Source organism: Epinephelus moara, chromosome 13 (assembly GCF_006386435.1).
Source record: "Epinephelus moara isolate mb chromosome 13, YSFRI_EMoa_1.0, whole genome shotgun sequence".
Classification (NCBI taxonomy): domain Eukaryota; kingdom Metazoa; phylum Chordata; class Actinopteri; order Perciformes; family Serranidae; genus Epinephelus; species Epinephelus moara.
This window is the reverse complement of record NC_065518.1, coordinates 167,865-183,691: the sequence shown is the minus strand read 5'-3', so window position 1 is coordinate 183,691 and position 15,827 is coordinate 167,865. Positions and strand designations below refer to the sequence as shown.

Below are 15,827 nucleotides of genomic sequence, written 5' to 3'. Positions count from 1 at the left end.
TTCATTACAGAGAATAGAACCATTGACCTGTTAGTGCCTTGCTTCATTACAGAGAATAGAACCATTGATCTGTTAGTGCCTTGCTTCATTACAGAGAATAGAACCCATTGATCTGTCAGTGCCTTGTTTCATTACAGAGAATAGAACCATTGACCTGTCAGTGCCTTGCTTCATTACAGAGAATAGAACCATTGACCTGTTAGTGCCTTGCTCAGAGGTTGTGTTACCTTGATCTCCTTCTCAGGGTCGTAGTGTCCTCCGCTCGTCTCTGTCAGCAGAGCGTACGCTCGCTGCAGCGCCTGATACTCCTGAGTCAGCTGGCGGTAACGGAATTCCGACTCCTCACGCACACACACCTGAAACACATAAACAGGACCAGTCAGACCAGTAAAGACCAGCCAGACCAGAACCAGAGCCAGTCAGACAGAAGATAATCCTTCGTAGGAGACCTGATGATGAAATTAATTAATTGTCTGTTAATAAATACGATCTGTCAGGACATCTGATGTTAAACACGATAAAAGCGTATCAGTCTGATGAAACTCAGATGTGTTGGCGGTCACAGAGAACCAGTTGAGTTCTCATCCTAGACGGTTGGACTAAAACAGGAGGTGTTGAGATAAAAACATGTTTTCACAAAGCAGAACATTTGTTTCTTTCACTCTGGTCGTACATTTAACCACGGCTGATCCCTGATGAGGTTCTGGATCCTCTGATCCACTACAACCCTAAACAGGTTCCAGGTGTGTGTGTGTGTGTGTACCTCATCTGGTTCAGTGTCTGGAGTTCTGTCAGTGTGGAACGACAAGGATGATCCGTCAGAGTCCACCGACGCCTCTTCATCATAACCGTAGAACGTCTCTATGACCTTTAAGGAACACAACAAAACATGATGAAAGGAGGACATGTGAACAGGAGAACATGTGAACATGAGAATGATCAGTGTGTTACAGAGACTGTTGAGGTCTTTCTGACACGTCTGTAGAGAACCTCTGATCAAAGGTCCACTTACACAAAAACAAACACATGAACTTCATCAGAGCTTTCAAATACAGACACTGACATTCAGTCTGCTGAGACCACAACACCAGTATGAACAGGTGCACTGTTGGTTGAATGTTAGTACTAGCTGTCAGTAAGGGCAAGCGCAAATCATGGCAGAGGCAGTTAGCCGTGGCATTTCCAGTGGCAACTTCAGATGCCGCGGCAGCTGTCGCTGTTTGCTGTTGCAACTTCCGGTGGCATCCTCAGGTGCCACTGACTTGCCGCGGCAGCTGAGGCTGTTTGAGGCACTTGCCACTGACTTGCCGCGGCATTACCGACTTGCCACGACAACTGAGGCTGTTTGAGGCACTTGCCACTCACCTACCACGGCATTTACCGACCTGCCACGGCAACTACAGCTGTTTGAAGCAGCTGCCACAGGATTAAGTGACTGTGGGGCTGTTAAATGATAGTTTTTAATAAAAAATAACGATAATAAAAAGTGATTTAACCATTAAGACTTGGCACAAAAGAATGTAGCATTATCAGAGCACTAAATATTTGTTGAATTTATGAATGCCAAAATCACAGGGGTGGTGGGTGGGGGTGGTGAACAGCTGTTTACCTCTCTCTCTCCCCCTCTCTCCTTCTCTCTCTCTTTCTCTCTCTCTGTCTCTATCTCCTGCCACGGACTTGCCACTGTCTGTAGGGATACCCAGTGGTTCTCAAAGTGGGGAATTTCATTATACCTGCTGCGGATTTTACGGACCTGCCGCGACAACTACAGCTGATTGAGGCAGTTGCCACTCACCCGCCACGGCTTTTACTGACCTGCTGTTTGTAATCACTGTATCTGAAATCAATAGACAGACAAGAGTTTCAACCTTGTTCTATTTATTTATTTTTTATCATCATACATAATATGATACACATGTTTTTCACTGTATTAAGTATAAAAAATACAATAAAAATAATTTCTCTATGGTTTAATTTTTTTTATACTGTCACTGTTAATTTGTCTTTCTGTTTTTGTGTAATGCCAACCAACACCCATTACCTGATATTTGCTGATGCATATACCAAGATAATAGCGAGTTACTAATGAGCAACGGCCTCATTTTGAGTCTACTATGTCTCACCCTGCAATTTTTAATCTCAATAAAATGTTAATGTTTTTGATTAAAAGGGTTCAGCAGCAAAATTCTACTACTATTAGCAGTACTAGCAGAATTAGCAGTATTAACAGTATTAGTAGTACTAGCAGCATTTGCTGTATTAGTTGTATTAGCAGCATTAGTAGTATTAGCAGCATTAGTAGAATAAGCAGTATTAGTAGCATTAGCAGTATTAGTAGTATAAGCAGTACTAGCAGAATTAGCAGTATTAGTAGCATTAGCAGTATTAGCAGTATTAGTAGTATTAGCAGTATTAGTAGCATTAGCAGCATTAGCTGTATTAGTAGTATGAGCAGTACAAGCAGTATTAGAAGTATAAGCAGTATTAGTAGCAGTAGCAGTATTAGCAGTATTAGTAGTATAAGCAGTATTAGTAGTATTAGCAGCATTAGCAGCATTAGTAGTATAAGCAATATTAGTAGTAGTAGCAATATTAGTAGTATAAGCAGTACTAGCAGAATTAGCAGTATTAGCAGCAATAGTATTAGCAGCATTAGCAGTATTAGCAGTATTAGTAGTATTAGTAGTATTAGCAGTATTAGTAGCATTAGCAGCATTAGCAGTATTAGTAGTATTAGTAGTATTAGCAGTATAAGTAACACTAACCCTGCAGGCTCTGAAGGTTCGTTTCCTCCTCACTGATTCCTGACGTCTGTATCTCAGCAACATGTCTCTCTCCTGCAGGACACACAGCAACATCATTCATTCATTCATTCATTCATTCAAGAAGAGAAGTGTGTCCTGGATCAGAGGCAGTTGAAAGTATAGCTGCAGTACTTCGGAGTACTTACTATAACATTCTTTACATAACCAGCCGTCTCCAGAGCCTAAAAACACAAACACAGTTTAATTCAGAGTATTTTTACTGTGGACAGGTCATCAATGTCATGTATCATGACAGGTCATAAATGATGTCATGTGTTATGACAGGTCATAAATGATGTCATGTTGAAATTACATTAGCAGTATCAGTACTAATACTTGTAGGATTAGTACCTCACACACATCATCAATGATGTGTTGGCGTAGCAGTAGTAGAAGCAGTAGCAGTAGCAGTAGTAGCAGTAGCAGGAGTAACAGTACCAGTAGTAGTAGCAGTAGCAGTAGCAGCAGTAGCAGTAGCAGTAGTAGTAGAAGCAGTAGCAGTAGCAACAGTAGCAGTAGCAGTAGTAGAAGCAGTAGCAGGAGTAACAGTACCAGTAGTACTAGCAGTAGCAGCAGTAGCAGGAGTAACAGTACCAGTAGTAGTAGCAGTAGTAGTAGTAGTAGTAGCAGTAGTAGCATTAGCAGCAGCAGTAGCAGCAGCAGTAGCAGTAATAGTAGCAGTAGTAGTAGTAGCAGTAGCAGTAGTAGTAGTAGTAGCAGTAGCAGTAATAGTAGTAGTAGTGGTAGTAGCAGGAGTAGCAGTAGCACAGTAGTAGTAGCAGCAGCAGTAGTAGCAGCAGTAGTAGTAGTAGTAGCAGCAGGAGTAGCAGTAGCACAGTAGTAGCAGCAGCAGTAGCAGCAGTAGTAGCAGTAGCAGTAACAGTAGCAGCAGTAGTAGCAGTAACAGTAGCAGCAGTAGCAGTAGCAGCAGCAGTAGCAGTAGCAGCAGCAGTAGTAGCAGCAGTAGCAGCAGTAGTAGCAGTAGCAGTAACAGTAGCAGCAGTAGCAGTAGCAGTAGCAGTAGTAGCAGCAGCAGTAGCAGTAGCAGCAGCAGTAGTAGTAGCAGCAGCAGTAGCAGTAGCAGCAGTAGTAGCAGTAGCAGTAACAGTAGCAGCAGTAGCAGTAGCAGTAGTAGCAGCAGCAGCGGTAGCAGTAGCAGTAGCAGCAGCAGCAGTAGCAGTAGCAGCAGCAGTAGTAGCAGCAGCAGTAGTAGCAGCAGTAGTAGTAGCAGCAGTAGCAGCAGCAGTAGTAGTAGCAGCAGCAGCAGTAGTAGCAGCAGTAGCAGTAGCAGTAGTATTAGCAGCAGTAGCAGTAGCAGCAGCAGTAGTAGTAGCAGCAGTAGCAGTAGAAGTACCTTGGACAGGTCGTCGATGATGTGTTGTTGCTCCAGAACTTGTAACCGTAGAAACTCCATCTCTCTCTCATCCTGACTGTAACCATGGTAACTGGTGGAATGACTTCGGTCCAGGTCGTTTAAAGAACTCGGTCTCCTCTGTGGACAGCAACAAACATGACTGTTACCATGGAAACTGATGGTACAAATGCTGTACTGTCTGTTACCATGGAGACTGATGGTATGCATGCTGTTTTTTAGATTCAGAGTTACAGTCGGATGAACTGACTGTCAGACTCTCTGACTGAAGCAGAACTCAGACGGTGTTTGTCAGTGTGTTGTCGAGGTACAGGGTCAGGGGTTACCATAGTTACCATCTCCATGTTCTCCTGGGTGACGAAGCGAAGCTTGTTGTCGAGACGACGCACCGCGAGAGCCAGCTCCTCGTTCTTCCTGCTCAGACGTTTGTTTTTGTCAAGAAGAGGAAGAAACTGACTCTCTGCCTCCCTGAGACGCTTCAGCTGCAAAATACACATCCAGATACACTCAAATACACACCCGTTACAAAATACACATCCAGGTACACTCAAATACACACCCGTTACAAAATACACATCCAGATACACTCAAATACACACCTGTTACAAAATACACATCCAGATACACTCAATACACACCCGTTACAAAATACACATCCAGATACACTCAAATACACACCTGTTACAGAATACACATCCAGATACACATTCAAATACACACCTGTTACAAAATACACATCCAGATACACACTAAAATTCACACCCGTTACAAAATACACATCCAGATGCACTCAAATAAACACCTGTTACAAAATACACATCCAGATACACTCAAATACACACCTGTTACAAAATACACATCCGGATACACACTCAAATACACACCTGTTACAAAATACACATCCAGATGCACTCAAATAAACACCTGTTACAAAATACACATCCAGATACACACTCAAATACACACCTGTTACAAAATACACATCCAGATACAGTCAAATAAACATCTGTTACAAAATACACATCCAGATACACTCAAATAAACACCTGTTACAAAATACACATCCAGATACACACTCAAATACACACCTGTTACAAAATACACATCCAGATGCACTCGAATACACACCTGTTACAAAATACACATCCAGATGCACTCAAATACACACCTGTTACAAAATACACATCCAGATGCACTCAAATACACAACTGTTACAAAATACACATCCAGATACACACTCAAATACACACCTGTTACAAAATACACATCCAGATGCACTCAAATACTCACCTGTTACAAAATACACATCCAGACACACACTCAAATACACACCTTTTACAAAATACACATCCAGATGCACTCAAATACAAACCTGTTACAAAATACACATCCAGATGCACTCAAATACACACCTGTTACAAACCTGTTACAAAATACACATCCAGATGCACTCAAATACACACCTGTTACAAAATACACATCCAGACACACACTCAAATACACACCTGTTACAAAATACACATCCAGATGCAGTCAAATACACACCTGTTACAAAATACACATCCAGATACACATTCAAATACACACCTATTACAAAATACAGGTTATAATAGTAAATATACATAAAACACTAAAATAGGAATACATACACAAAATGGAGCGGCGCCTGCGAGCTGGCTCAGGCAGTTAAACATTTAAATGTGAGTTGTCTGACTGGATTATGAAAAATACAGTAAATAAAACAGATTTTGAGGATTTATGGTGATAAAGTTTGTCTTTATGTCTGAATCGGTGAGAACTAGTTTGAGTTTTAACCTTAGCACTGAGGACATGTCTGCATCCTGAGGATGTTTGCACCCTGAGGACATTTCTACATTGTGAGGACTTGTCTGCACTCTGAGGACATTTCTGCATTGTGAGGACTTGTTTGCACCCTGAGGACATTTCTACATTGTGAGGACATTTCTACATTGTGAGGACATTTCTGCATTGTGAGGACATTTCTACACTGTGAGGACATTTCTACATTGTGAGGGCTTGTCTGCACCCTGAGGACATTTCTACATTGTGAGGACACTTCTACACTGTGAGGACATTTCTGCATCCTGAGGACATTTCTGCATTGTGAGGACTTGTCTGCACCCTGAAGGACATTTCTACATTGTGAGGGCACTTCTACACTGTGAGGACATTTCTGCATCCTGAGGACATTTCTGCATTGTGAGGACACTTCTACACTGTGAGGACATTTCTGCATCCTGAGGACATTTCTGCATTGTGAGGACTTGTCTGCACTCTGAGGACATTTCTACATTGTGAGGACTTGTTTGCACCCTGAGGACATTTCTACATTGTGAGGACATTTCTACATCGTGAGGACATTTCTGCATTGTGAGGACATTTCTACACTGTGAGGACATTTCTACATTGTGAGGACATTTCTACATTGTGAGGACATTTCTGCATCCTGAGGACATTTCTGCATTGTGAGGACACTTCTACACTGTGAGGACATTTCTGCATCCTGAGGACATTTCTGCATTGTGAGGACTTGTCTGCACCCTGAGGACATTTCTGCATTGTGAGGACTTGTTTGCACCCTGAGGACATTTATACATTGTGAGGGCATTTCTACACTGTGAGGACTTGTCTGCACCCTGAGGACATTTCTACATTGTGAGGACACTTCTACACTGTGAGGACATTTCTGCATTGTGAGGACTTGTCTGCACCCTGAGGACATTTCTGCATTGTGAGGACTTGTTTGCACCCTGAGGACATTTATACATTGGACATTTCAACATCGTGAGGACATGTCTGCATCCTGAGGACATTTCTGCATTGTGAGGACTTGTCTGCACCCTGAGGACATTTCTACATTGGACATTTCAACATCGTGAGGACATGTCTGCATCCTGAGGACATTTCTACACTGTGAGGACATGGATCATTTGAAGGTCCAGACTCTGTTGGTTAAGGTTCTAGTTCTGGTTTGGGGTCTAGGAACTGAATGATGTCAGTGGGGGTCCTCACATGTATAGAAACGTGTGTGTCCAGTGTGTGTGTGTGTGTGTGTGTGTGTATAATGTGTATGTATGTTTGTTACCAGTTCGTTGCGTTCCTCAGACAGCAGAGCGTTTCGATCCTCCAACTTCCTGACAACAGCGCTGAGCTCTGCGATTTTTAACTGAAACCTCCGAGTGTCCCGGTCCTCCTGAGACTGCACGCACGCACACACACACACACACACACACACACACACACACACACACACACACACAGTTCAGGTTCCTGCAGTAACCGTGTTGCTTCATTTCTGTGCTGCTGATGGACATAAAAACGTGAAGATGTGTGAGGACATAAAGACTGAAGGACAGAAGACAACTATGACTCCCAGGATGCACTTCTTCTCTCACAGCCAATAACACAGCTGTGTCTGACTGTAGAATAAATGACAGCAGTATGGATTCTACCTGTGACAGGATGTGTTGTAGTTTTAACAGTAGTATTTGTACTTCATTAACAAACAGCTGAAGTATCAGAGTATGAACTTTAATCATCCGACAGAGTTCAGTGTTTAAAACATTTAAACTTCAGACAGACGAAGCAGCGGCGCTTTGTCACGGTCCAATCAGAGACACACAGGAAGCAGAGAGGTGGACCGTACAGAGTGACACACACACACATCGGCGGTGTCTGAACCAAACACGTCAGGATTCACCAGCACTGATGCACATCAGCTCTCGACAGAGCGACGTCATCACGTCAGCTCTCTGCATGAAAACATCCTGGTCACTGCAGGCAAGGTGATGTCACAGTTTGTGATTTCAGTCACAGTTTGTGACATCATCAGACAGAATCCGTTCACTGCACCTGTCGCTGTCCGTTTATCAAATCTCAAATTGAAAATGGAGGATTGTCATTGGTCCAGTGAAAAGGGAGCAGTGGACTGTGGGATACTGAGGACCGGAGGATCCACCTGAGTCCTTACTGAGACTGAGCAGTGATCATGCGTTCGATGATGTCATGATGACTCTGAAGCATAGACATACAAACTAAGACGCCATATTGACTGTCAGCCCATTACAGTGGCACGTCAGCGAGGCTGCCATGTTGGAGAGGGCAAGACTTTCTGTAAAGAAATGGCAGTAAACAGGAGCTGCAGTTTTTTCTGGATATAAAATTCTGTATTGTTTTTATTTCTCAGCTCAGTGAGTCGGTTTTATATTTCAGGGTTTATGATCTGCAACAGATTTAAAGTTTTATTCAGTCTGTAGTTTCTGCTGGACGTTGAGTGTCAGACTGACGTCAGCTGAACTACCTTACATGGTGAATAATAATTCATCATTGTGAGGAATAATGTTATTGTTTTTATTGTCCTGGTTAATGTTTGTGAAGACATCTGGAAGTAGATGACTTTTAATCTAGCTAACTAACAATGTCTGCTCATTAACTCCATCATTTTAGAACGGACACCACAAGAACATGTTCTCAAACAGACGATGGATCATAGAAGTTTGTTCCTACATGTTAGCAATCAGCCAAAGCTAACATAGCTAACATGCTAATGTTGCAAGCCATTATTTGTTGCAAGCAATTAAACACACACATTATTCAATCTAAACAAAGAACACGTGTTCTTGTGGTGTCCGTTCTAAAATGATGGAGTTATTCACCATGTAAGGTAGTTCAGCTGACGTCAGTCTGACACTCCTCCACTCAGCGTCCAGCAGAAACTACAAATTGAATAAAACTTAAATCATAAACCCTGAAATATAAAACCGACTCACTGAGCTGAGAAACGTTTTATCCAGCAAAACTGCAGCTCCTGTTTACTGTCATTTCTTTACAGGAAGACTTGCCCTCTCCCACATGGCGGCACCACTGACATGTGATCCAGCAGCCAGTGAGGCGTCTATGTTTGTATATCCATGTTCTGAAGGAGGCGGAGCCTGACGTTCACCATGATGATGACCAGTTAACATGTTGTGGTTCAACTGTGACATGAAGTGAAGTTATTTCATGCAGTACGAGCAGAGGCGGAGCTTACAATGTGAGGAGAAGTGTTAGGGGTGGGGTTAAGGGCTTGGCCTGGGTGGTTAAGTCCCACCCTCTGTGCGTCTCTCAGGGCTGCGATTTGCTGCTCGGCAGCCTGAGTCTGCAGCTGGAGGCGGTGGGCGTGTCCAGCCTGCAGCCCCAGGGCTTTATCCAAAACACTGACAGCTCTGTCCTTCAGCTTTATCTCATCCATCTCTGACAGCTCTGTCCTTCAGCTTTATCTCATCCATCTGCACACAGAACCACAGACAGACAGACAGACAGACAGACAGACACACAGACACACAGACACACAGACACACAGACAGACAGACAGACAGACAGACAGACCAGTTAGAGACAGAAGACAGACAGGTTAGTCAGGACAGGGTTAGTCAGGTTAGCTCAGAGGGGTCAGTCAGACAGGTAAGGGGCAGAGTTAGTCAGACACACAAGTAAGGGGCGGGGCTGAACCCAACTCGATGGAGGACTCGAACAGACCTGAGGATCTAAAACATCCTCGATTCGGACAGAGAAGACAGAGGACACCAGCAGCCTGATTCACTGGATCAGTTGACGAACACTGAGATAAAAATAGCGTCGAGTAAAGCCCATAAAATATTTAGTTTTTATATTCAGGGACAAATTTATAATAAAAACTGACGTTACCAAAAAACTGTCTCCATTTCTGTCCTCACTGTCCCCCTCTGTTTTCTACACAAACTGTTTTCTCCTGCTGTGATAAAAACATGTGATCAGAGCCGACAGCGGCGACGCTCGGGTCCATCAGGGTCCAGACACGTGGACACAGACACCTACAGCAGTAAAACCAGTCCTGACTCGACTCAGAATAACTGGAACCTGATCTGAGTCTTTGACCCTCAGAACCACATGGACCTGTGAAAACCACAAAGCTGTTTGTCATACTTTAGGTTGTTAGGAGGCTGACATTATTCACTTGTTTCTCTCTCTGAACAAAGCACGAGACAAATCATCTCACTGTGTTTTGATTTCAGTCAATTCAGTCGATTCAATCACGGTGGAACGCCTCAAAAAAGTGATGAGCTCACTGTCAAACTGATGGAGCAGTTTATTGTACAGTCAAACTCATCAATGAAACAGAGCGCTGCACCAGCGACATCAGTCCAAAACCTCAGTCCGAAACCAGTCTGAAACCTCAGTCCAAAACCTCAGTCTGAAACCTCAGCCTGAAACCTCAGTCTGAAACCTCAGTCCGAAACCTCAGCCTGAAACCTCAGCCTGAAACCTCAGTCCGAAACCTCAGTCTGAAACCTCAGTCTGAACCCAGTCCAAAACCTCAGTCCGAAACCTCAGTCCGAAACCTCAGCCCGAAACCTCAGTCTGAAACCTCAGTCTGAAACCTTCCTCCACAAATTGCATTTTACTGTTGTTACTGATAAACATGTTACTACAAAACTCAGAAAACAGGAAGTGAGCTTCAGTGTGTGGACACAGTGTGTAGATACAGTGTGTACAGTGTGTAGTACCCATCAGTGTGTCACTCTTGGTTGTGTGGTACCACTCTGTGTCTGTCTCAGTCTGTGTTCTTGTCTCTGTAATAATAGAGTCATTATTGGGTGTGTGTCCTCACTGAGTGCAGAGTTGTGTGTGAACGCTGTCGTCTGTTCTGATTTCAGCTGATTGAAACTTTATTAACTCGAGTGATGTTTCAAAGTTCATTATTTCTGACCTGAAGCTGAAGGTTGTTTTGTGAGATACTCTGAAGCTTCATTCAGTCAGGAGGAACATTCCAAGAATTCAGCCATCGTTACCATGGCAAAATGAAAGGATATTATGGTCTGTATTAGACATGATGACCATGGTGCCGGGGGTGGGGGTACCAGGGCATCGTCATGTGAGTGTGTAAACAGTGGGGTGTGTGTGACAGTGACTCGTACCAGTCGGCGGATCTCCCTCTCACAGTCTCTCTTGGTCTTGTTCAGCTCCTCCTGGTGTTGGTGATGAGCTGATCGCAGTTCGGCTGCTCGGGCCTGGCAGGCCTGTTGAGCTGATGTCAGAGCCTCCTCAGCACTCCTCTTTGCTCCTCGCAGCTCCTGAACCTCCTGCTGGAGGCGACACCGCTCCGCCTCCCAGCTCCTCCTTGCTTCCTCCACCTCCGCTAGCAGGGCACTCCTCACCTGAGGAACAAGAGTACAAAGAATCTGAACATTATTTCACTCCTGAGGAGTTAAATTATCCCACACACCTGGAGACAAGAGGGGGAGTTAAATTATCCCACACACCTGGAGACAAGAGGAGGAGTTAAATTATCCCACACACCTGGAGACAAGAGGGGGAGTTAAATTATCCCACACACCTGGAGACAAGAGGAGGACTGGACATGTGAGAAAACTGGAGACATGAACAAACTGGACACATGAACAAACTGGACATGTGAACCCAGACCCATCCAAATAACTTTTCTAGCCTCATTTGTTCATCAGACAAAGGACAGCCATTTGGCACTCAAACTCCCGTGATGCTTCATGTCACACCTCAGTGTGTCTTCCTGCCCATGGACCCAGCTTCAAACGCGATTGGGCACTAATGTGACATGTGACCTGTGATGTCACTAAGCCCACTAATAGAGAAGCTTCTGCTCTCCATCTGGCTCCTCCTCGGAGGAGGACCTGCTCCACCTTTCCTCCACCTTCTCACCTCTCTCCTGCAGCATCAGCAGAAAAGACTCTTACCTGAACGTGGTCTCCGCACAGCAGACAACCTCTGTCTCACACACACACACACACACACACACACACACACACACACACACACACACACACACACACACACACAGGTGTATGTAGCTACTCGTTAGGATGTGTGTGTTTTGTTTTGCTTGTTGTCTTTGTGAATCAAACACCATCTTTTTAATGTTGGGTAACTCTGAATCAGCAATTGCTTCATCAAGAACTTGAACATCGTCCTGTCTTCACCATTAATGAGGTCATTTTGATGACAGTTATTTATGAAATTATCAATCAAAGTTCCAAATTGATAGTTTAGTGTATTTTATGAGACTGGTTTCATTAACTGGCTGACAGTTTGGAGTCCCAACAGGAGTCAGTCCAGCAGTGATTCCAGAACATTTACAGAGCAGTAAATTCAGGATCGAGCGCCTGTCCTGGATCATATAAACCAGAACTCCTCCTGAGCTCATCATGAACACATCATTATGACGTGTACACAACAAGCACAAATCAAGATTTCCTCATCACATAACTTGTATGAAAACGGCCCCTGAAAGGTGTTTTTTGAGTATTTTGCAGCTTGCAAATGTTCCACCTTCACAGCTGTGCTAATAGTTGTGCTAACAGTTGTGCTAATAGTTATGCTAATAGTTGTTCTAACTAACAGTGAAAGGAAGCTAACAGCTAATTTATTTTGTGGTGAAGTAAAACTGAGAGCTGGAGTCTGTTTTTATTTAAACCAAAGTCTGAAAATGGACTGATGGATATGAAGACAGACAGACAGCTATACAGACAGATATACAGACAGACAGACAGACAGACAGACAGACAGATGTGCTGACAGACAGAAACACACAGACAGACAGATATACAGACAGAACTGCAGACAGATGTGTTGACAGACAGAAACACACAGACAGATATACAGACACAGACAGACGTGCAGACAGATATACAGACAGACAGACAGACAGACAGACAGACAGATGTGCAGACAGATGTGCAGATAGGCTGACAGACAGACAGATGTGGATCAGATGCGTCACCTTGTCTGTGGATCCGTCCCTCAGTGTTAGCACCAGTCCGTTCAGACGTTGAATCTCTCCATCTTTGATCTTGATGACTCTCATTAGCTCCATCTCATGTTGCCGTAGTAACGTCTCCCTGGTAACAGCCAGTTCCTTCTGCTTCTCCTCATGGAGTTTGGTCTTTAGCTCTGTCACGGCAACCGTCGCCCGGTGATGCTCCGCCTTCAGCTCCTGACTCTTCTCCCTCTCCAGACGGCTGACCTGAGGGTCAACATTTGCATGAGAACTACAACACCAGCAGCAGTAAGGGTAATGGTGACCACAACAGTACTCTGGGTTCTGTAGTCCTTACCTTGTTCTTTTCATGTTGTAGTTCTATCTGGATGTCTGTCAGTTTGGCTCTCAGCTCCTCATTGGCTGCTTGAAGAGTTGCCATGGCATCAGGTCGCTCCCCCTTCCCACGCACCCCTGCTCCTCTCTTTGACATCACCACCACCTGAAGGCTCTGCCCCCCCAATGAGCTGTCTGTCAATCTGAAGTTTGACTACATCTGGACCTGTCAACACACAAATACACAACCATGAACACACACCTCAGTCATTGTGACATCACCTACCACAACAATCTGATCTGTGGTTAGAGTTTGGTTACCTTAACTCATCCAATCTGTGGTTAGAGTTTGGTTGGCTTAAACCATCCAATCTGTGGTTAGAGTTCAGTCACCTTAAATCATCTGATCCTTGGTTAGAGTTCGGTTACCTTAAATCATCTGATCCTTGGTTAGAGTTTGGTTACCTTAAATCGTCTGATCCTTGGTTAGAGTTCGGTTACCTTAAATCGTCTGATCCCTGGTTAGAGTTCGGTTACCTTAAATCGTCTAACCATAGATTGGATGATTTAAAGTGACAGAACTCTAACCACAGATCAGAGTTTGGTCACCTTAAATAGTCTAATCCTTGGTTAGAGTTCGGTTACTTTAAATAGTCTAATCTGTGGTTAGAGTTTGGTTACCTTAAATCATCCAATCTGTGGTTAGAGTTCAGTTACCTTAAATCATCAATCAATCAATCAATCAACTGTATTTATAAAGCCCAATATCACAAATCACAATTTGCCTCACAGGGCTTTACATCATATGACATCCCTCTGTCCTTAGGACCCTCACAGCTGATCAGGAAAAACTCCCCAAAAAACCCTTTAACGGGGAAAAAAATAAAAATAAAAATCTGATCCATGGTTAGAGTTCAGTCAACTTAAATTGTTTTGGTCAGAATTAACAGAGACAAATATCAACTGTTTTCTATGTGTGACATCTGTGTGTCTTAAGATATCTAATGAAAGTTTAGGTCACATTAAATCTTAAAATGTGTTTCATGTCTGTGTTCTAATTTTCTTTAAAGGAGAAGTCCAGTATTTTGCACTTTGATCCCCATTTCTGGGTTGTTTATGATGAAATAGAGTGGCTAGACCAAAATAGTGATGATTGCTAATTTTCAGAGAATTTGGCTTTCCCCTGCCTGGCTTAACACTGCTGCCTATGGCCATGTGTGAACCTGTCCTAAAACCACCCTAAACATTCATTTTCAAAGCCATTTGAAGTCCAGTCCTTGGACAAATCGGGAGGTCTCCTGGAAAAACTGTTTTCCCTCTCAGCTGTTGTGATGACAGAGTTAATGAATCCTGCTGACTGCTGCAGGACGGTTTATTTCGCGTTCATCAGACTAAGATGGCTGCAAGCGGCAGTGCAGCGTCCTGCTCAGGGCTCAGTGTGTGTCAGCTGTACAGCTCCAGACAAAACATTCCTATAAAACATCAGAACTGAACTGAACACACAACTCCACAACCTGAAAGACATCCACACTGCTGCCTGTAGGAAACAACATTAACAATTCCTGTTAGATGCTTCTCACACTGGACATCTGGTGTTTACACGTCTGTCCTCTGGGAGGCGCTACACACCATAAAAACCTGCACAACCAGATGAAGAAACACCTGAGACACCTGAGTCTACCTGAGAGCTGTTGAATGAACATCTCTTGCACATCTGTCCGTCCTGGAAGAGGGATCCCTCCTCAGTTGCTCTTCCTGAGGTTTCTACCATTTTTCCCTGTTAAAGGGTTTTTTGGGAAGTTTTTCCTGATCAGCTGTGAGGGTCCTAAGGACAGAGGGATGTCATATGATGTAAAGCCCTGTGAGGCAAATTGTGATTTGTGATATTGGGCTTTATAAATAAAATTGATTGATTGATTGATTGATTGATCAATAACTACAATAACCCCCCCCCCCCCACACACACACATTATTTTATTATTATTTTCTTGTCGTGTCTTGTTTTTACTTAGTTATTTTTTAAATTTTTTATATATTTGTTGACGTGTTTTGTGCTCCGCAGGGAGTTTGACGTGTTATTGTATGGTTGCTGATATAATGACGGATAAAGTTGTTGTTGTTACTTCAGTATATTGAACCCACTTTGTCTGCAGACCGCCTCTCAATTCAGTTTTAATAAACCAGAACCATATTTCATGTCTGAGTTGTTACTTCCTGTTGATGGGCAGATCTGAGGTCAGCTTCACTTCAGGACAAACACACAGCTTTATAACAGTACTGAAACAGAAAATACTACAAGAACAACAACACTACAAGTACAAGAACAACAACACTATGAGTACAACACCATGGGTCAGCAACACTATGAGTACAACAATACTATGCGTCAAACAACAACACTAAGAGTACAACAACAACAACAACACTGAGTAGAACAACAATATGAGTACAACAACACTATGAGAACAACAAAAACACCACTATGAGTACAACAACACTGTGAGTGAAACAACAACACCACTATGAGTACAACAACACTATGAGT

At 43.4% G+C, this 15,827-nt stretch overlaps 1 protein-coding gene across 1 annotated transcript in view; it reads right to left on the bottom strand.

Annotated features, from left to right (window-relative positions):
* jakmip3 (Janus kinase and microtubule interacting protein 3) overlaps window positions 1–13,439 on the bottom strand; it is a 26,940-nt gene extending 13,501 nt beyond the window's left edge. Inside the window, exons 1-10 of the mRNA XM_050060766.1 lie at window positions 13,305–13,439; window positions 12,971–13,213; window positions 11,133–11,372; window positions 7,283–7,396; window positions 4,503–4,658; window positions 4,159–4,296; window positions 2,951–2,986; window positions 2,760–2,837; window positions 764–868; window positions 228–356 (exon numbers count right to left, since the gene is read on the bottom strand). Coding sequence (XP_049916723.1) covers window positions 228–356; window positions 764–868; window positions 2,760–2,837; window positions 2,951–2,986; window positions 4,159–4,296; window positions 4,503–4,658; window positions 7,283–7,396; window positions 11,133–11,372; window positions 12,971–13,213; window positions 13,305–13,439 — 1,374 coding nt within the window. The remainder of the gene's footprint in view (window positions 1–227; window positions 357–763; window positions 869–2,759; window positions 2,838–2,950; window positions 2,987–4,158; window positions 4,297–4,502; window positions 4,659–7,282; window positions 7,397–11,132; window positions 11,373–12,970; window positions 13,214–13,304) is intronic.
* Between the last annotated feature and the right edge of the window lie 2,388 nt (window positions 13,440–15,827).